General features: G+C 36.7%; 3 protein-coding genes across 10 annotated transcripts in view; 1 reads left to right on the plus strand and 2 right to left on the minus strand.

Annotated features, from left to right (window-relative positions):
* nhsl1b (NHS-like 1b) overlaps window positions 1–3,124 on the plus strand; it is a 109,565-nt gene extending 106,441 nt beyond the window's left edge. For all 8 annotated transcript variants that reach the window (XM_067383980.1, XM_067383981.1, XM_067383983.1 and 5 more), the window contains one exon: window positions 642–3,124. In XM_067383980.1, coding sequence (XP_067240081.1) covers window positions 642–1,266 — 625 coding nt within the window. In that variant the 3' untranslated portion in view covers window positions 1,267–3,124. The remainder of the gene's footprint in view (window positions 1–641) is intronic.
* Window positions 3,125–5,510: 2,386 nt separating this feature from the next.
* hebp2 (heme binding protein 2) lies at window positions 5,511–8,380 on the minus strand. The gene is made up of 5 exons (XM_067383069.1): window positions 8,224–8,380; window positions 7,765–7,853; window positions 7,426–7,561; window positions 6,811–6,991; window positions 5,511–6,234 (listed from the first exon to the last, which is right to left on the minus strand). The coding sequence occupies exons 2-5, from the start codon at window positions 7,837–7,839 to the stop codon at window positions 6,045–6,047; spliced, it is 582 nt and encodes a 193-aa protein (XP_067239170.1). The 5' UTR covers window positions 7,840–7,853; window positions 8,224–8,380; the 3' UTR covers window positions 5,511–6,044.
* A 693-nt stretch (window positions 8,381–9,073) lies between these two features.
* On the minus strand, window positions 9,074–20,313 carry kif25 (kinesin family member 25). Its single transcript, XM_067383071.1, has 15 exons — window positions 20,245–20,313; window positions 19,474–19,539; window positions 18,338–18,463; window positions 18,094–18,235; window positions 16,767–16,870; window positions 16,422–16,507; window positions 15,202–15,241; window positions 15,024–15,091; window positions 14,860–14,934; window positions 13,034–13,177; window positions 12,767–12,943; window positions 11,470–11,624; window positions 10,342–10,590; window positions 9,985–10,140; window positions 9,074–9,225 (listed from the first exon to the last, which is right to left on the minus strand). The coding sequence occupies exons 1-15, from the start codon at window positions 20,311–20,313 to the stop codon at window positions 9,074–9,076; spliced, it is 1,809 nt and encodes a 602-aa protein (XP_067239172.1).
* Window positions 20,314–20,749: the final 436 nt, after the last annotated feature.

Consider the following 20,749-nt stretch of genomic DNA (forward strand, 5'->3'; position numbering starts at 1 on the left):
AGGGGATAGGCTCATCAAGACTGAAAAAATTAATCACTAAAATTGACTTGAATCTTATTCAAGATGTTCTGCTTCAGGAGTAGTTTGAGTAGTTAGATTAGTTGTTAATTGAATTGAAGCATTTTAGTTAAACATTTGTGCCGGCAATAAATTGGCAGCTCTGTCATTATTCTCTAAATGATAGTTTAAATCAAACACAAACTTTATTTTTGTTTTAAACTGATTCTCTGCAGCCTACCGCTAACCAATATAAGCTTGAGCTAATATTTACAAGTTTGTTTTTTTTTTTCGTTTTTTTTTTACCTTTGGTTTAAGGATGCACAGTTTTAAAACTCTCAATTTTTAAAAAACAAAAACCCTTTGTTTAAAATGTTACAAATGATTTTAGCCATAAGAACAGAATTGACAGTATGAAAAATTGATCATTCATTTTTAAATTTAAAGATTAAATTTGTGTTATTAAATTAGTGTTTTTTTAAAAAAAATTAACTTTAAGTGAGGGTTAGAAAAATATCAATTATCTTCAGATTCCATTAACAGATGTGGTCCTAATATATTGTGCATCCCTACTTTGGCTTACATTGCTTAATATCTGTTTTTACAAAACAATTTATTTGACATTATTCTACTTTTATCTCCAGGTCAAAGCGGAAGGTCTTGGGGCGCAAGGAATCCGAAGAGGACCGTTCACGAGGTCCTCTATCCCCACCGGTCACCCCCACAGGAATGGCCCCCGGCTTGACCTCCTCCTTGCCACGGCAAACGGGCTCCATACAGCGCAGCCTGCGCAAATCCCCGACCAGCAGCGACACTTTCAAGGCCCTCCTGCTGAAGAAAGGCAGTCGGTCCGAGACCAGCTTCCGCATGTCTGCCGCCGAGATGCTGCGCAGCACCGACCCGCGCTTTCAAAGGACTCGCTCTCTCGACTCCTCGTTCGATCCAGCATCTCCGACGGGCGAGAGCCCCTGCTCTTCTCCGGGCCGCAACAAACGGGCGTCCGAGGACTGGGCACGCAATGAGGGAATGTTCTCAACGTCCCCGTCATTAATCGGGATGAAGTACGGCCGATCCCGCACACCGCCCTCTGCCGCCAGCAGCAAGTACAACGCCCGCAGCCGGATCCTCAGCAGCCCCATGACAGTTATTTGCGAGAGGGAAGGAGAACTCACCGACTGTGAAGACCCATGCCCTCTTCCTCCATCAAACATGCCCCTTCCCAACTCTCAGGACTCTAACAGCACTTTATGTGAACAGAGCAGCAGTTAGGATGAGAAACGGCTCCTTGGCAAAGGCAGAATGTCTTCTCGGCACCAGAGATTGACTGAGGGCAGAAGACCAGGAGTTGAACTCTAGATGGTCTTGCCGCCTGCTAATCCAGGCAGCGCTACCTGATGTTGTAGTGTGGGCAGACACGCAGATCTAAGGTAGATCAAGAGGTCAGCTCAAGAAGTAGGCAGTGTACTGCTGTACCTATAGCTCTTCAGAAATAAAGTAACCTATCTAATCAAATTTGACCTTCATTTCGGAAGGAACCGTGCTTTCAGTGGCAATGCTAGATTCATCTTTTCAAAGCCTAGCAATTACTTCTGTTATTTTGTTCAGCCTTTTTTTTTCCACTCTTCAGCATTAACAGTCAGATTTGTGTGGGGATTTTTTTTTGGTGAAGCTGTTAACGAAAGTTGTATTGAAGGAATTACTATGTGACTGCTTGTTTTGGCTGTAAAGTAGTTCAAGTTGATGGATATTGTGTCAGCGCTGTGGGTCCAAAGAGGTGCGTCACATCACAAACTTCTCCGCGACAGCTCTGTCAGCGCCTTTCAGTAAGACGGCTTTAGTAAACAAGATGAAGAGCACAACGACCAATTTCTACAAGAGACTTATCTTTTCTTACGGTTCGGACCATTGGAAGTGTCTGGAATAGAAAAGGAATTGTGGGCCGAGAGATTGGAGTAACGACGGCTTGTTTGTGGAAACAAAAAAAGGTTTATTTGGTTTTTGGTGTGTAGGCTTGCACTGTTCATCGTCTCCTTTTATTTGTCATTTAAAAAGCATTGTGTCTGTGTTGGTTATTTTAAAGAGTTCTGACATCTTACTTGAAACAAATGACCGGTTTTACTTGTAAGTGTTTTGGTTACCAAAGAGCCGAATGGGACACTCTAACTAGCTGAGAGGGCATTTGTCAGACTGAGTTCTGTTAACATCTAGTGAATGCGACTGCTTTATTACTAACCCTCCTGTTTACCTGTCAAGCGTTTTTTTTTTTTTTTTTTTCTTGTGCAGTTTTATAATGTTTTTTATGTATATAACTCAAGAAATGTTATGTAACAACTGAACTTATTTTCAAAGAATTTGTACATTTTAGAAACCTTTGCTAGGAGTGGCTTCCTTTTGTAGAGTATTTATTTTAGAATAGCCAGAATGTTGGTTTGATATACTGTAGCTGGAGGTGGGCTTTTTGGGAGTGAAGTGTGATTAGAGGGGACATCCTTACAGACATGTGGTCAGAGTCATTAAGTTCAGATTCACCAGTCACAGAACTTCTATCCAGTTCCTTCACCCATCGAACTGATGGACAAGCGGATCAGAAAATAAAAGCAGAATAAATAACGATGGCAAAGAGGAAGCAAGCTGCTAACCCTCTGGAGTATGTCTCTGTAATAAAACATGGTGATATTTAAAAATTGCCCATCTGTCTTGTCTCTGTCTTTGATTCACTGCCACCTGTCAGCCGGCAGCGCAAACCACAATCTCATTAGCACCGTCACCATAACACCCACAGCCGTACATCAACTCCAGCGGCTTTGCAGGGCCATCAACCCCTACTTCCGTCTTACTGACCATCATTTAAAGCGCGATACTGTGACCTGGACCAAACATCGTATGCAAAATGATATTTGTAGGTTATATCACGAAAGAGGTTATGAATCTTTATGATTTGGCTGCAACAGAGAGATAGAAATAAGCTCCCTGTTTCTCCACATGCACGTCGTCTTTTGTGCTGAGCGTGTGAACACGATATTCGGGCAACCGTTCCCTTGAAAATAAACCTGATGACGGTGCAGAGTGTGTTTGGCCTTGTAGGATTTCTTTAGCTTGCACCTGAGGTTATGTCCTTTGTCAAAAATATTTGGCCACACTTTAGATTAGGGTCTAATTCTCACTATTTGCTAAATATTAACTGCAACTTTTGCCTCATAAACTCCTAATTACAACTCCTATATTAATAGTTATTATACAGCAGTTCGTTCTGGTTCTCGAATCTGATTGGAATGTAGAAAATGGTCATGCAGAATAAGGCATTAATATGTGCTTTATAATTACTAATAAACAGCCAATATCCTAGTAATATGCTTGCTAATAAGCAACTAGTCAATAGTGAGAATTGGACCCTAAGTTAAAGTGTTACCAAATATTTTTTGCTTAGCTCTATTAGTAGCCTAATTAGCAGCCAAAATAAATTAGTAGCCAAAATAATAGTAAATTGATGATTTCTCTTTATACACAGAAAAAAATGTGTAGTAGACTGAATCTAAATAAAACAATTTCTTTTCATTAAAGCTACACTATGTAACTTTTTGGAGAGCGTGCAGACCAATATATCTACGTACACCTCTCTTTCAGATGTGAAATCTATAAATCGCAAATGATCTTGAACTTGCGCACAGCTGAATGGTTCTCTGCGTTGTGAATGTCACCTTATTAATGTCATTTACATATTTAAAAGATCACCAGTCATCAGCCAAATCCTTAGCGAGCTGCAAGTATAGCTTAGATTTCCAAAAACCTGCAGTAATAACAATGAAAAGTACGTAGGGGAGAGTGGGGTAAGATGAGCCAGTGGGTAAGTTGACCCACCCCCTGTATCTTGGCAACTGTAACATTTTATTGTCATGTGACTATATATTTTGGAACCACCCATCATTTCTGCCAGACTGTGAAAAGGAGAAGCACATGGGAGGAGTGGAAGTCGCTTATTTACTTTAAAAACTGTTTTTGGCTTGTCAAAGTAAAATTTTAATATAACAGATGTAGCCTAATGGCTGTTTCATCAAAGCAAATTTGTCCAGGTCTAAAACTATTTATGATGCATATTGGTGATTTAGCAATTAGCTAAATATTCTGAATTGGTAAGCTAGCTTGCTTTTCCTAAAATGGCAGCTATGGGGCAAAGTGAGCCAAATGTTGTGGGGTAAATTGAGCCAGCATTTTAACTTACCCCACCATTAGGCAATGAATTTAAGTTAAATCTGAAGTGTAAACTGGTTTCATTTCAATGTAATATTACGCAACTGGTTTAGTTTATCTTTATTGTAGAGTTTATTTGATAGGAATAGTGTACAAGTACACCAGATCCTTCTCTGATATGAACCAGATGATGTTTAATCATGTATAGCTTTCCACCTGTAGTCCCTAATGGCCTAACATGGTCAACATTGCAGAAAAACTACCATGTCAAGGACCTTTTGATTAAAATGTTTATCAATTTCAGTGACATTTATTCATTCTTATTTAGTTTTTATTTAATTTTACTCAACAAACTCTCTGTTTAGTCTGTTTATGGGAAGGTTACAACTTTGATGTTCAACATATTGTTTCAGAAATGCAAACAATTAAAGATACTGAAATTTCAACTTCATTTGGTTGGTTTTGTTTAATTTAGCTTTAAAAAAAAATGTATTTTTACAAAGAATATTTGTAAAAGGAAATTTGATTATTAAATTAGTTTTTAAAATCTTTAAAATTTCAAGTGGGTTTGATTCAGTTAGATGGTCAGTTTACACCCACCTACTGACCCGGCTCAACTTACCCCTAACCTGGGGTAAATTGAGCCAGAGGAACACTTTTTCATAAGAAGCCATATTTTTAGAACCCTTTGTCATAGATGTATTCTGATCATTTAAATACTTTAATTTGAATTTCTTCATTTTCCCTTATCTTGAGGACCACATAAGTTTAAAAAATGGCTCATCTTACCCCACTCTACCCTACATCTGCTCAGACCCTGACGTGGCTCTAAGCACTTTTCCACCAAAGACCGTTTTTATAAATATGAGCATTGGAGTGGATTTAAGCGTATGCACATGCTAAGATCAAATCTGTGAACTTTATATGAGGAACCACGTCTTTATATGTCTAAACCTATATTAAAATAGTTTAGAGCTGTTGGGACGGATTTTGCAGGAACTTCGTCATTCGCCTGTGCAAGTCGCATTAAATCTGCACACAGAGAAAAGAAAGGAATCACCAAAAGTCTTTTGATAAGATATAATCCAAGGACCTATTTTGTATTTACTTTTATACTATCTGTATTTGTAATATTAATTTACAGCAATTATTTTCTGTTTTAATAATTTAAATTAAATTGATATATTTAACCAACCCATAACCGTTGATAACCCTCTTGACATTTTTTAAATAATTTGTTTCAATATTTGTCTCCAAGACGCTTCTCATATTTTGGTTTGACTATTCATACGCGCAGCGCCAAATCACAACCAAAACAATTTCCCATTTACGCAAGATTCGTGCCATTTTATTTTTGAACCACTAGAGGGCCAAAGGTTACAATGTGTACCAGTTATTTTAAGACCAGAAAATACAAAATACAGAAAAACTAGTGCCAATTTAATACACTGTTATTGTTCCAGTTAATCTTTAGATTCAAGATTTAGTGCAATATAAACAGGTAAAAATACAGATGAGATTATATATTTATATTTCACAACAATAAAATAGTTATTGATTCAGTCAGGTCTTACTTGCACCTTTACACAAGCATTACATGAGCGCTTTGATACATTATTAATGACAAAAACAATTAATGAAAAATATTTAAAAATGACTTCAACATACTTTTCATATGATTTCATTGTTAATTGTAGGTATTTAAAGTGTTTATGCTGGTGTAAAATATATTGGTTATATATTGGTATAATTTCCCATATAAAAACATTCAGGCACTTGCATGTACATAGTAAACAAAAGCACCTACATAACTATTGTTAAGTTCAAACAAACAATTGACCTCCTCTTCAATCTGATCCTTAGGCTTTTTCTTCCTCATCTTTGATCAGCCACACCTCATTCCTGCGGTTGGTCAGTTTGAAGGGGCTGTCATATCCCGCTCTGTAGAACGGGGCCTCTTTGAATTTCATCCCATCCCTCTTGAGGCTCTCCATCAGTTTCAGAAGCTCCTCACGGCTGCTCTCACTGTTAGCAAAGCCTCCATACGTCCTGCAAAACAAGGCCAAGCAAAAGTGAAGCTATGGCAACAAAATCATTTTTACAGAACAGTAAGACCTGGCAACAAACTACTATTCTACAGTTTGGGGTAGGTAAGATTTCTTAAATGCTTCTGAAAGAAGTCTCTTACACCCTTCAAGGCTGCATTTATAAGGTCAAATAAATAGAATAAAACAGTAATATTCTGAATTATTATTATAATTTAAAATAAAAGTTTCTATTTATTATATTTTAAAATGTAATTTAATCCTTTGATGGCAAAACTGAATTTTCAGCACCATTACTCTGGTCTTCAGTGTCACATGATCCTTTACAAATCATTCTCATATGCTGATTTGATGCTCAAGAAACATTTCTTACCATCATTCGTGCTGAAAACAGTTGTGTTGCTTAATATTTTTTGCACATCGTGATTCTTTGTAAATGTTAATACTGACACTTGATCAATTTTATGCATTTTTGCTAAATAGTATAATTACTTTAAAAAAACCAAACCTACTGACCCCGAACTTTTGAATGGTACTGTAGCTAAATTTAATTTCCAATTTTAAAGACACAAACATATACCTCACAAACACTGTTAACTCTTTTCGGTTCTCTATGAAAGCATCTGCGTCGGTAGGTTTGGGTGGGTCGGCCTGATGTTCCTCAGGGATGAAGAAGGAGATAGTGAAGGTGCTTTCACAAGCAGGTCCAGCACCGGGGTCAATCATACAGCTCACTGGTGCGGTCATCTCCACCTTACACTCTGACACATGGCGGTACAGGACAAGCGCTCAGATAAAGCTGATATCAAAGGTCTTTATTTAATTAAAAGGTGCAGAAACATGCACTGATCATAAAGTGCCAAAGCTATTTTGCAGCTTAAGTGTCACCTAGTGAAACATTAACACAATTTAATCTGTGGGAACAACACGGCACATGCTTTTTATTATTATAAAGGCATCTTGGGATTTATTGCAGTCACAGGAAACCTTCACTTCCACATAAAACTTCTGACTTTGAAGGAGATTTCTCGCCCATATGTGCTTATGCCATTTTGCCTTGTATATCTGTTGTGTAATGAAAATGTCACAATCACAGGGCTGACATAAGGTAATACTGGCTAAATGCATCTAATCCTGAGTGTCTATTTCATGAAAATATGAGCTTCTTGTCATCTACAGGTACATTAAGACTTACTTTTGTCATTATTGCCCTGAATGTATTTGAAGAGTCTTCTGAAGCCTGTGCTTAAGGCCGGGTCCTGCTCCATGCCAGTAACAGATGTGCTCACCCAGTTTGTTGTGTGGTAAGTACGGATCTCATAGTCTTCACCCTGAAAAACATAACTTCATCAGATATGACTTAAAACAATAAAGAAGGATTGCTTCAGTTTAAACATGAGCAGACTACATCGAAAACAAAATGCAAGCCTTATCTCTGCAAATAAGCAATAAGTAGATATTAACAAATCTGTTATTAAGTTAAGCCTGGGTGGTTTCTGGCTAAATAACATGCACATTTGAGTAATGTACTAACCTTGCTCTGTTGAGCAGTGAACTTTGGGTGCTGGAGTCCAGAGGAAAAAAACGTTTGACCGATGGCTTTAAGCATCTTGACCTGTAATGCTGTACAAAATTAAAAATGGATTAATAGTTGCAAACAATTTACGACGTGTTGAAATAATAGGAGATATTTCTTTTTCATCCAACAATACTGAGTGGGAATTTCATGTCCAGTCGTTTGGACGTTAAGAGAGTTTTATACTACAATACATTAACATGACAGGGCTAACAATAATGTGTAAGTTATTCTATCTAGAAAATAGTTAAAATGTTACATACATGTTTAACCCGTTAAACAAGATCTGACATGCAGTAAACATTCCTCGCAACACTGGAGAAAATTATAACGTACATTAAGATGACTGTCCATAAGTTGCAGAGTTGCGCTGAAGTCACCCTATTACTATATTATATACTTTAGATAAAAACTCACCTGTCCGTCGTGGAACGATAAAATGCAAAATAAATGGCTGAAAACCCAGAAAATATCGAGAGCTGTATTCAGTCACATACACAGGCGTGTTAGATAAAGAAGATGCAGTTACGGGTGATATGTAACAACCTAAGCTTAAGTAACGCTTACACGACTACTTCCGTGTTTTCATGTTACATCACTCACAGGAGAAGCTTCGGATTGGTTGACGAATATGTAAATAAAGAAAGTCACGCCCCAGCAACGCTACACTACTCTGTGGAAGAAACATTACATCAGTAATCCACCCTTTGTAACAATTGGACAAAATATTTGAAAGCAAATAACATAAGCTGATGATTTGTTTTACTTTAATTTTATTAACACTACGCATTTTATTTGAATATACATAAATAGTTATACATTGGAAAGGCATCATGTTACCTTGCAGTAAAATATAAGGTCAGCTAGTGTCAGGTTGCAAACACTATTACTTCAAAGCCATACATTTTTCATTATCACATCAATACTTTAGCACAAAGTAATGGATAATTGCATATGCACTAAATCTGAAGTGTTCCACTCACAATAAACACAAAACAACTGTAAACATATTTTTCAGAGGAATATCCCCAAAGTGCATGATCAGCCAAAGAGAGTGTATAACATACCCTAAACTAAAAATCCCAGAATTACTTTGTAAATAATACTAGTGTAAACTATGATATCAACAAATTTAACCCCAAAGTCTTTTTACAAAGCACCGCAAAATTCAACATGACCTGAGCACCATAAACCTGCATACTGCATACAAATAAAAGTAAAAACATAAGCAGCTTTTTTTTTACTATCAAATGGATCTCTTTGTTGGTCACTTCATCTTCAGAGCTGTGTTCTTCCTGCGTGGTGGCTCTCTCTGGACCTGTCTGGCTCTGGCACCAAACCCCAGGGACTGAAGAGATTCAGTGAGGAAGCGTTGAGTAGGGGATACGCACAGCATTATCAAAAGCTTCGCATCCCCTCCTGTGCCAGAAGGAAACGGAAGAGAGGTCAAAAGGATGGTCAGGTGAGGTTCGGGAGAGAAGAAAGGAGAATGTAGGCAGGCCCTGTCTATGACAGTTATTGTGGTTATGTTCAAACTTGACTGGATGAACTGGTTTTAACTGTGGCTCACATAAAAGCAAAGGAAACTTGCACAATATATACAAGGAAAAAGTTCTACAAAATCTTTCAAGTGTAAAAAAAGTTGCCACTGTGTCCAAAAGATAAAATATTTTTCATTTAATTAAATAGCTAATTTAATTAAATTAGTTACAGAGCTAAATTTAATCTGCATTATTAAAGATAAACAATATATATAATGTTTAAAAATACATTGCAAATAACTATAATATTAAGTAAGTTGCACTGTGACAAATGACATTATCCCCCTGTTTCACAGACAAGGCTTAAGCTAGTCCCAGACTAAAATGCATGTTTTAACTGAAAGCAACTTGCACTGACATATCTTAAAATATGTCAGTGCCATTGATTTGTCTCAAGATGCACACCAGTAATGTTTTTCTGAGGCATGTTCATAAAAGTTTCTTACATGTCCTAATTAGCCTAATCCTGGCTTAATCTAAGCCCTGTCTGTGAAACCAGGCCTATATGTCCAGCATACATGCATATAAAAATGCTAAACTGAAAAGTTCTCAATAATGTAACAGGTCATTAGATTGCTTGTTTTACAGACTAGTGTGCATGTTCAAGTTACTTGTTTTTCAAAGTGAATGTGTTCACCTATGGCGTCCTGTAGCAGATGTGTTAGTTTGCTGTTGCGGTAGGGGACGTGAGGTCGTCGTTCGGCTAGAGCTCCCAGAACGTCAGATAAAGCCGAGAGACTGCGGTTTATACAGGAGCTTTCCCACAGAGCAGCACCGGTCACACCTGACATCCCTAAACACAGATAAACATTAGTGTTAACACACTTTCACATCTTAATTTACTAGGAGCACTTGAATAAAATCTGACCTAAGATTTAAAACTCCATAAACCTTATCTAATGTGTCTGAATATGGTTATGATTTGTTTCATTGTAAAATGGCTTAACAAGTAACTACGCCCTACTCAACGGAGCACAACACTGCAACCTCTTACCCACACACTCGCTCCCAGCCAGGTCCACTAACTGCAGCTTGGTCTTGAGGGGGGCCTGTGTGATGCTGGGTCGGGGAGAGGGGCATGGTGAGTGACGGGGAGAGGGGCATGGTGAGTGACAGGGGGAGTTAAACGGCGAGGAGGCGGGGCTAGATGAGCGCGAAGAGGCGGCCCTCCGGCAGCGTGGGCTCCACCACTCCTTCTGAGACACCCGCTGGACATCCTGTCTGGCGTTCTGCAGCCTACGAGCTGCAACACACAGAGATCACACTGTATGAGTCCATAAAATATGAATAAAACAATTTCTTCCAAGTGTGATGGTAACAAAGTCCCTTTTAAGCAGGTCAGTTCACTCAGCAGCCACCTTGGTAATGACACCAAACCGCTATTTTACAGTCATAAAACTATAGTAATTAGCTACTGTCTACCTGAATGGGTAAAGGCCAAAATCTCAGATAATAAAATAATATATTTTTTAATAATAATGAATAATAATGTTACAACAAATACATATATAATAATTTATATTAAATTATATTATATTATAAAATGTTTTTAGTTTCAGTTAACTATAAAATCCCTGGTATATATTTTTACAAATAAATAAATCATATTTTTAGGGCTAATCTGGTTTAACTAATGCATGCATGTTCAAGAATTAAAAAAAAAAAAAAAAAAAAAAAACAGGTGATGGTGACATTTTCATAATATTAAAATGTGATTGGCTCTTTTAACTTTAGAGTAGGACTATGTACAGCCGTCATATTAAGTGTTATGGTTTGTCCCATTAATTTTTTAGACGTGTAAATCCACTTTATAGCAACCTTTATGAAGTCTTTCAGTGCTCCCATGAGAAACCTTTGGAGTGAGCACTGAGCTCTACTTTCAGAGTAGCAAGAAAGTGCTTGAGTGTGTATATGTGTAGATAACTAATCCAGTGGGTGTTTGAGAAAATAGAGTTGTTAGAATGACCGTTTGTTTGTGCGTCTTTAGATAATACGCTCGGTCTCACTTAACAGCCATGACCGCGTGTGCTGCAGATAGCGGCGAATGGCTTAAGGGAACATTTTAGCTTCAAAACCTGTAAATTGGGGACTGGCACTTTTGAAGAAACACTGTATATCATACCTAGAGCCAGTGCATCTGGGCTTTTGGAGGTGACAATGAGAGTGACGATGAAATGAGATCTGGAGGAGTCCATGTGCACCAGGGTGGGACTGTGAGATCTTAGTTTCAACACAGAATTGATCAGCTGCATCACCTCTGCAGAGCTCCGCACCAACCTGACACACAAACACATGCAGACCTGTGACAGTCACATGCACATGGAGCTCAAAGTACAATAAAAAAAGCAGGTCGAACAAACAAAACAAATGCAGATGAGTACAATCTAATGCAAAACACATGCATTAACACAGACCAAAAAAGGGGAAAAAATGTCTTAAACATCAAATATTTAAATTTATTAAAACGACTGTGGATTTCATAGGTAAATCAATATTATTTCAATTTCTAACATTCAGAAGACTCTTCAAATACATTCATGACAAAAAATGCTTTGACATCAACAACAAAATATTTGCAAAGCATTTTCTCTTCCTTTTTGAAAGTGGTTAATCTGGTCAATTTGTTAACATTAGTTACACTTTAAGTGTCATGAAACCTCAAAGAACCTTTAACAATTTAGATTAATGTTGATGTCTACATATGCTAAAACATTAAAACATTTACATGTTGTATAATAATTAGTATATTACGAATGAACCTAATTTCACAAGAACAATAGAACAATAGTAGATTTATAATTATTAAAAGTAACTAGGGTAACCATATTTGCCATTTTCCCAGGACACGTCCTGTCCAGGATTTCTAAGTTGCATAAAATGTAGTTTTGGTTTTGTTTTCATATTTGCGGAAGGTAGCCTAATGATTAAAAAAATATTTTACCAATAGCATGCATTATACATAATCGACCAATCGTGGCTTGTGAGAAGGCTGGATCTACAGAGAACGGTCAAAGCATTGCAAATACGACAACATTTTAATGCATTGCATGAAGACTGTCAATAAGAACAGTGGCTTGCACAGACCTCCGTTTAGAAATCGCGTTCAGGGGGCACATGGATATGACCACTTTCACAATTAAAGTGGCAAGGGCTCAAGCCATTTTAGGCAATTTAGAAATCCTGGACAGAAAATGGCACATATGGTCACCCTAGATTAACGAATGCTTTAAAAATAATTGTTAGTTTATGATACCTAATGCATTAACTAATTGAACCTTATTATAAACCTTTAAAAGTTGATAACTTATTTTGTTATCCTAACTATGCATGATTACATGGTTAGTTAAATTTTATTATTTTAAATTTATTTAAAAAAACGTGTGATATGATATATCTTCATGCTGACTGCTGTGACTCACTCATGTGTTAGGCAGGGCACCTCACTGGTGCCTGTGCTGGTGGTGATGACCTCTCTCTTCACCCCAACTGTCACCCCGTTTTCATCGCTGGCCAGCAGGTCCAGAACTTCATTATTATAGACCTCCACCACTGACATCTCCACCATATGACTGTCCGCTGGCTTCTCAGAGATCAGCCTGTGACATATATCAATACAGGCAGACAGTCAGGTATCCTGCGTGTAATAACGTATAGTGATTTTAACTGTGCTGTGAGAAGGATGTTACTTGAATAGCTCATTGGCTGCTTTTGGAATGATGCCCTGTTGAGAGTCCTGCACTGCAGCTGTGGGCGCCTCAGGCTGGGAGCCAATCATTGTGTGTGTCTTTCCACTGCCCGTCTGACCGTATGCCATGATACATACATTATACCTGAAATGAAAAGACAGATTTATAGTATAAGTATTATAATACTTAGACAAAGCATGACTTTGTTGGCAGTGTTTTGCCAATATCAGTGACCTAAACAAATCTGTGACTAGAGCTCTCTGTTGATTAAATGTTTAAGAGTTTTCTGCCTCATATTTTCAGATGTTTTAGGTTGTTTTTCCTTGCAACTCTTTCCCTTTGTTGGGTTGCAAGCCATTACTTCCTTTATTCTTGTTTCCTTTTCTTTTTTCTTTTCTTTTCTTTTCTTTTCTTTTCTTTTAGAGTTTATTTTCTGTAATGCTATTTCAGAATAATATACTTTTTTTAAAAAGCACTATAAATAAATGAGTAAATGAAGTGTTGTAATTTTTTCCAGATCACAGCAAGTAATATATATTATATATATATATATATACAGTGGGTACGGAAAGTATTTAGACCCCCTTAAATTTTTCACTCTTTGTTATATTGCAGCCATTTGCTAAAATCATTTAAGTTCATTTTTTTCCTCATTAATGTACACACAGCACCCCATATTGACAGAAAAACACAGAATTGTTGACATTTTTGCAGATTTATTAAAAAAGAAAAACTGAAATATCACATGGTCCTAAGTATTCAGACCCTTTGCTGTGACACTCATATATTTAACTCAGGTGCTGCCCATTTCTTCCGATCATCCTTGAGATGGTTCTACACATTCATTTGAGTCCAGCTATGTTTGATTATACTGATTCATACTTGATTAGGAAAGCCACACACCTGTCTATATAAGACCTTACAGCTCACAGTGCATGTCAGAGCAAATGAGAATCATGAGATCAAAGGAACTGCCTGAAGAGCTCAGAGACAGAATTGTGGCAAGGCACAGATCTTGCCAAGGTTACAAAAAAAATTCTGCTGCACTTAATGTGGTCTGAATACTTTCTGTACCCACTGTGTATATAATTTTTTTAATTAAAAAATATATTATAAATAACAATCAATAATAACATTCAGATGGACTAGATTGTTTTATTAAGGTATTACATGCATAAATAACAATCAGAATTGTAAAATTATGTCATAATGTCATAATGGTAGAGCAAGCAATAGCACTTGGACAGCTTGTCTAAAAAAAATATTAGTAAATAAGTAGGGATGCACCGATATTAAAATTTTGGCCGATACTGATAATTCTTTATATTTTAAAGCCAATAACCGATATATTAGCCGACAATCATATTTCACGCAAATCAAAACCATAATGGTGGATCGTGTGTATCTGAAGTGTCTCAGCTGAAGGAAATCCATCGGCTTTAATATATCGTCCAAATTTTCTTATCGAACCGATAACGATAACATTAAAAATGGACATATATTGGCAGATATACTGATATGGTAGCTGATATATCTTGCATCCCTATAAATAAGTAAATGAATATATCATACTCCAGACACCAGGCAGGCACATTCTCGCACAAACATTTAATAGACAGCAACCTCTAGTCACAGATTTGTCTAGGTTACTGATTTTGAGGCACAACAGTGGAACAAAAATAGACAAACTAACTGCCACTAATGTGTGTAAAATGTAATTTAGTCAATGTTAATAAAATTATATATATAAGCTTCTTTAGTCATTTGATTACAGCATCTTCCCTAAATTAATAATTAAACTTGTTTGTATTACATAGGATACTCACCCATCAAGTAGAGAGGTTAGAAGGGGTTTCACCTCCTCAAACACAGTTTCTTGGCTGTCTTCTGGACCATGTACTCTGCAAATCAAACAAAAAATGGACACTCTCTACATCACCCACCACCAAAGCCCCTGTTTCAAATGTTCACATTTGCAGTGTTCAAATACCTCTCAAACTCAAATATTTTGCTCATTACAGGACTTGAGGGTTTGGCGCAATTCACAAAAACAGAGTCCTGCAAAACAAGGGTGGTCAGAGATGATTATTCCAGCAATGTAGGGTGTAGTGCTGGGCCATTACAGTTTTATAGATCCCATAAACACTACATATGATCAATTTACTCACATCATTGATGGCCTGCACCACTGCTTCACATGATGAAGACCTTAAAAAGAAAATGAGATTAAATAAGATTTAGTACACCTACAAGATATACAGCATTCCTTTAGATTGTGGTTTCTGTATAAAATATTTTTTATTTAAATTGCATCATTTTTTACTATTAATTTAATAGAACTGTGGTAAATTAATAATTGTATTAATTTAAAGGTGCCCTAGAATTCAATATTCAATTTATATTGGCATAGTTGAATAACAAGAGTTCAGTACATGGAAAAGACATACACTGATTTTCAAACTCCATTGTTTCCTCCTTCTTATATAAATCTCATTTGTTTAAACGACCTCCGAAGAACAGGCGAATCTCAACATAACACAGACTGTTACGTAACAGTCAGGGTGTACGCCCCCAATATTTGCATATGCCAGCCCATGTTCAAGGCATTAGACAAGGGAAGCCAGTATTAACGTCTGAATGTGCACAGCTGAATCATCAGACTAGGTAAGCAAGCAAGAACAATAGCGAAAAATGGCAGATGGAGCAATAATAACTGACATGATCCATGATAACATGATATTTTTAGTGATATTTGTAAATTGTCTTTCTAAATGTTTCATTAGCATGTTGCTAATGTACTGTTAAATGTGGTTAAAGTTAACATCGTTTATTACTGTATTCACGGAGACAAGATAGCCGTCGCTATTTTCATTTTTAAACACTTGCAGTCTGTATAATTCATAAACACAACTTCATTCTTTATAAATCTCTCCAACAGTGTGTAATGTTAGCTTTAGCCACACAGCATAGCCTCAAACTCATTCAGAATCAAATGTAATACATCCAAATAAATACTATACTCACATGATCTGATGTATGCAAGCAGCATGCATGACGAACATCTAGTAAAGATCCATTTTGAGGGTTATATTAGCTGTGTGAACTGTGTTTATGCTGTTCAAGGCAAGCGTGAGCTCCGGGGGAGGGGGAGTGGGAGATTTAAAGGGGCCGCAACCTATATATCGGTGCATAGTTAATGATGCCCCAAAATATGCAGTTAAAAAAATGAATTTAAAAAAATCTATGGGGTATTTTGAGCTGAAACTTCACAGACACATTCAGGGGACACCTAAGACTTATATTACATCTTTTAAAAAGAAGTTCCAGGGCACCTTTAATACGCATTAATCTACCACTTTTCTTTCAATATGTATTTAGATTGCATTACCCATTGATTGTCGGGGATCCTGGGATGTGATCAAAGTTCAGAATTGGACGCACCCTGCAGTGAACCCTGATATTCCCCCTGAGCTCCTACAGAGAGAAATGTGTGTGGTGGTTAAACTATTTTTAATGTGACTTAATCATCTTAACTGCTTACACAGTCATTTTTAAGAATAAGTAAGGTAGAGATTGGTCTGAAATATTTATTAGTGAAATATTCATGTGTCAAGCCACAGAAGGTAATAACATAACAGTGTACTTCCTACATATTTGCTTTAAATAAATGGCAAAATGTTACCCTATAAACACATTAGGAATAGTGAATCAAATCAGAAAACGAAGTACGTACAACCAAGGTGTTGTGGAGCAGCCTCCTCCTCACCCGCTCCTCTCTGCACCTCTCCTTCTCTTGCTGTAAAGAGTGCTCAAGTGCAGTCACCTGAATCCGGAGCCCTACGGAAAACAAATGCAAAGAAAACTTCACAATTATCTATTTGTGTACATTAAAATATGAATGCATATAGAAACCTCTAATCCATGGAACCTGCAGTCAGACAGTATAATGACTTGACTAGAAAAACAAGTGATGTTGTTGGAAACAATCTGTCCAGAGCCAAAGAAAATAAGACAAACCACAGTTTTCAATATTTCAGTACACCAAAAATATAGTGCGTTTGGCTCTCTTGAGCTCAGTTCTAGTAATCATTTAGCTTGGTTAAATGAACGGTTACCTATATCTCTGTGACCATTTGATTTGACTATATTTAAAAGTTTAACAACATTTAGTATAATAGAATCATTGTACTTGTTATTTTTGAACATTTAAAACAAACTTGATGAGACTTTGATGTGAATGGTTCAACAAATATTAGGTTTATATACTTTTTAATATAAATATAGTATTTTTTGGATTCTTGATAGCTCCACGTGTGAAGCAAACCATGGGAAGATCTAATAAAATGACATGAATTTATGAATTTATATTGGGCTACAAAAATCTACCACACACCACTGGAATCAATATGTATCTAATGGTATCAACCAATACAATATCGCAAGCCAAACTTATATAATCACAGTGGACAAAAGGCAACAAACGTCACCCTATATACTGTTATCTTTGAGTGTATGCTAAAAAAGCCTTTTGTCAAGGAACGTATTTTTCATTTGCACTTTAAGACACAGTGATGAGCGGTTTGGCTCAGAGTTTTACAAATACAGCTATATAAATGACAAGGGATAAGATCCACAGGCCCTGTGGGAGGCTTGTCACCATGGTGTGCAGGTGACGCACAGGACATATGACCGTGCTGTCCCTGCTGACAGCAGCTTTTCCTGGAGGAGAGGCTGGGGGAGGGGATGCGTGGATTATCTCTGAACACTGCACCACATACCTACTGTCACAACACGGCTGGTTTTGTGATAGAGATGGAGACAGATGAAGGAAGAGACAGATGTTAAAGAAAAAAGGGAATGAGAGCAGAAGATTAAATAGAAGAGGAGATGAAGGTCGAGAGATAAGGTTCATAATCCAGGACGTCATATGACCTTGCCGTATGCACAGTTTACATGCACGTAAATAATTAGTGAATGTGATCCTTTAAGTGTATCTGGAGGTACAAATATTCACAGATAACGCATATGTATCTGAGTTCATCTCAGTAAAGAACACTCACTCTGAAGGTCATCACTCTGGAAGTTCTGAACAGCATTTCTAGCAGTGCCCACACATTCAAACAGCTGCTTGCTTTGGTCCTCCAGCTCTTTAGCGAACCCCACGTAGATTGTAAAAACATCCCTCAAGTCCTGTTTCAGCATCTGAGAACAAGACAGATCACATGATGATGCTGGATTTGTGAAGCATTGCATTTCAAAGCATTTGTAGTGTAGGATTTGTTTCAAAAATGTTTTTGCAATCACCTGAACTTCAGACAGAAGTTTGGAGAGAGTTGCATTTGTGCACTTTTGCACTTTCCTCTGTTGCTGATGTTTCTTTCTATGGGCATGAATCTCCTCATCCCTGTCATGGCGAAGTTTACCCAAACACTAGAAGTTTAGGAAAGATGAATGGGAAACACATATAAACAGTTCAATACATTTACGTAGATTTTAACCTTACGAAAAGCATTGTGGAGATGGTAATTCTATGGAATTTTGATGCACAGTCTGGAGTTGGTTTAGTCATGTTTTTTTTTAAAAAGTCTTTTATGCTCACCAGGGCTGCCTTTATTTGATCAAAAATACAGTAAAAACAGCAATATAATGAAACATTATTACAATTTAAAATAAACCTTTTCTATTTTCAAATATAATTTATTCCTTTGGTGGCAAAAATGAATTTTCATCATCATTACTTTAGTCTTCAATTTCACATGATCCTTCAGAAATCATTGTAATATGCGGATTTGGTGCTCAAGAAACATTTCTTATTATCAATGTTAAAAACAGTTGTGCTGCTTAATATTTTTTGCTGCTGGATTTTTTGATGAATAGAAATTTCAAAAGAACATATTTTTTTAAAAATAGAATAATAGAATAGAATAATATTGTGAAATAAACATTGTTACTGTTACTTTTGATCAATTTAATGAATCCATGCTGCATAAAAGTATTAATATCTTTAAAAAAAAAAATCTTTTGAATGGTAGTTTATAATATTTATATCATAATTATATATATATATATATATATATATATATATATATATATATATATATATATATATATATATATATGTTATTTACATTGTACTCAACGCTACTTCAAATATTACCATAATATTATCATTATAAATCTAAAAAAAAAAAAAAGATTGGTGCTTTTTGCTCTATTTTTGATCTCCAACCAAAAGTCTGTCTCTGGTCTGTATTGCATACCCAGATATTAAGAACGTGAGTAAATTAGGTGAGACTGGTGAGCACCTGTCGTCTGTCTGCAAGCCACTTATCTTGCAGTGAAACCATCTGCCAGGTCAAACTCTTAACTGCAGCGGAGGGTCGACCTCCATTAGGGAAGTTAGATGCATTTCACACTAAATTTGCTACATAAATCCGTACCTCAGCGAGTCTCAAATGAAGGAGAGCATTCTCTGTTTCCAACTCCAAAATACGCTCCTCTTTACTCTAAATAGAGACAGAAGGAGAAAGCTTTAGCATTGCATTTAAGCATAACTATACAGATGTAATAGTACAAACAATACAAGTAAAATGAAACAAATGACAACATTCATCAGTCACAGTCATACACAAAACTTAACTGACACACCTGTGGCTGTCTCTCAAAATCTTAGAGGGTTGCCTACCAAAACAACCCTTTTGGGCATCAAAGACATCATTCAAATGAGCCTATGAACTATGAGGCCCAAAATGCTGTCTATCCTGGGTCAGCAGCTCACTAGTTTTGAGACATAACTATCACTTTAAAAATACAAAAAAGTATGGTGGCTGTGCCATAGTACATTGATGGTATGAGAATGTAGAATGAGATTATATACTGAATGATTACCATATTCATATGGTATTCTAATGTACTTCAGTGAAAACCATGGTATTATCAAGGTACATGTCTATTGCATAATAGCAAGCTACTTTTTGTTGGTGGCTTCAAACAACAATATGGATATCTCCTCAATTTAAGTCTGTGCCAAATTATATATTATATTATATGTTATATTTATTCTTTATGCACAATAAAGAACACGATATAATTATTTCTTAAATGAACCTCGGCAATATAACAGCATAATTATCATAATGACAGTAGACATGTCTGTAAATCAAACGCAAAATCACGTCAATGACATTCAGGTGATATAAGACGAAACTCACCCGTAGTTTGTGCTCTAGAAGGTGAACTTGATGAGCAAAAATCTGGTCTCGGTTAATAAAGAGCGGCATTGTGAATGAGAGTCAAAACAGGATGTGAAATTAAGCATTTATTGTACAGTAGTGGACTGTACACAACGAGCTCGCGTGTTGTTTGTCGGGAGTGTAATCGGATTACCTGCCTGCGCACACTAGCCTATTTGGCGTCCTCCTGTTAAGTGCCTTCTGATCTATATTTACCATTTCATGTCGTTTTCCTTGCTTTCAGTACAATGTATGAAACTGTATGTGGATTTATTAACAATGTGGGCTTGGTATGTGAATTTAGACTTAATGACAACAATCACACCTGCATCATAACACTAACCTGACACTCAAACAGGCCGATGATGAAGCGATTGTCATGACCGTCATTTGAGATTTGGCGCCTCCTACTGGTTACTTTATCAATATTGTCCACAGCGCTGTTACATCTCTCACAAGAAGAGTTGACGTCAGGTAACATGGG

This window comes from Chanodichthys erythropterus, chromosome 4 (assembly GCF_024489055.1).
Source record: "Chanodichthys erythropterus isolate Z2021 chromosome 4, ASM2448905v1, whole genome shotgun sequence".
NCBI lineage: Eukaryota > Metazoa > Chordata > Actinopteri > Cypriniformes > Xenocyprididae > Chanodichthys > Chanodichthys erythropterus.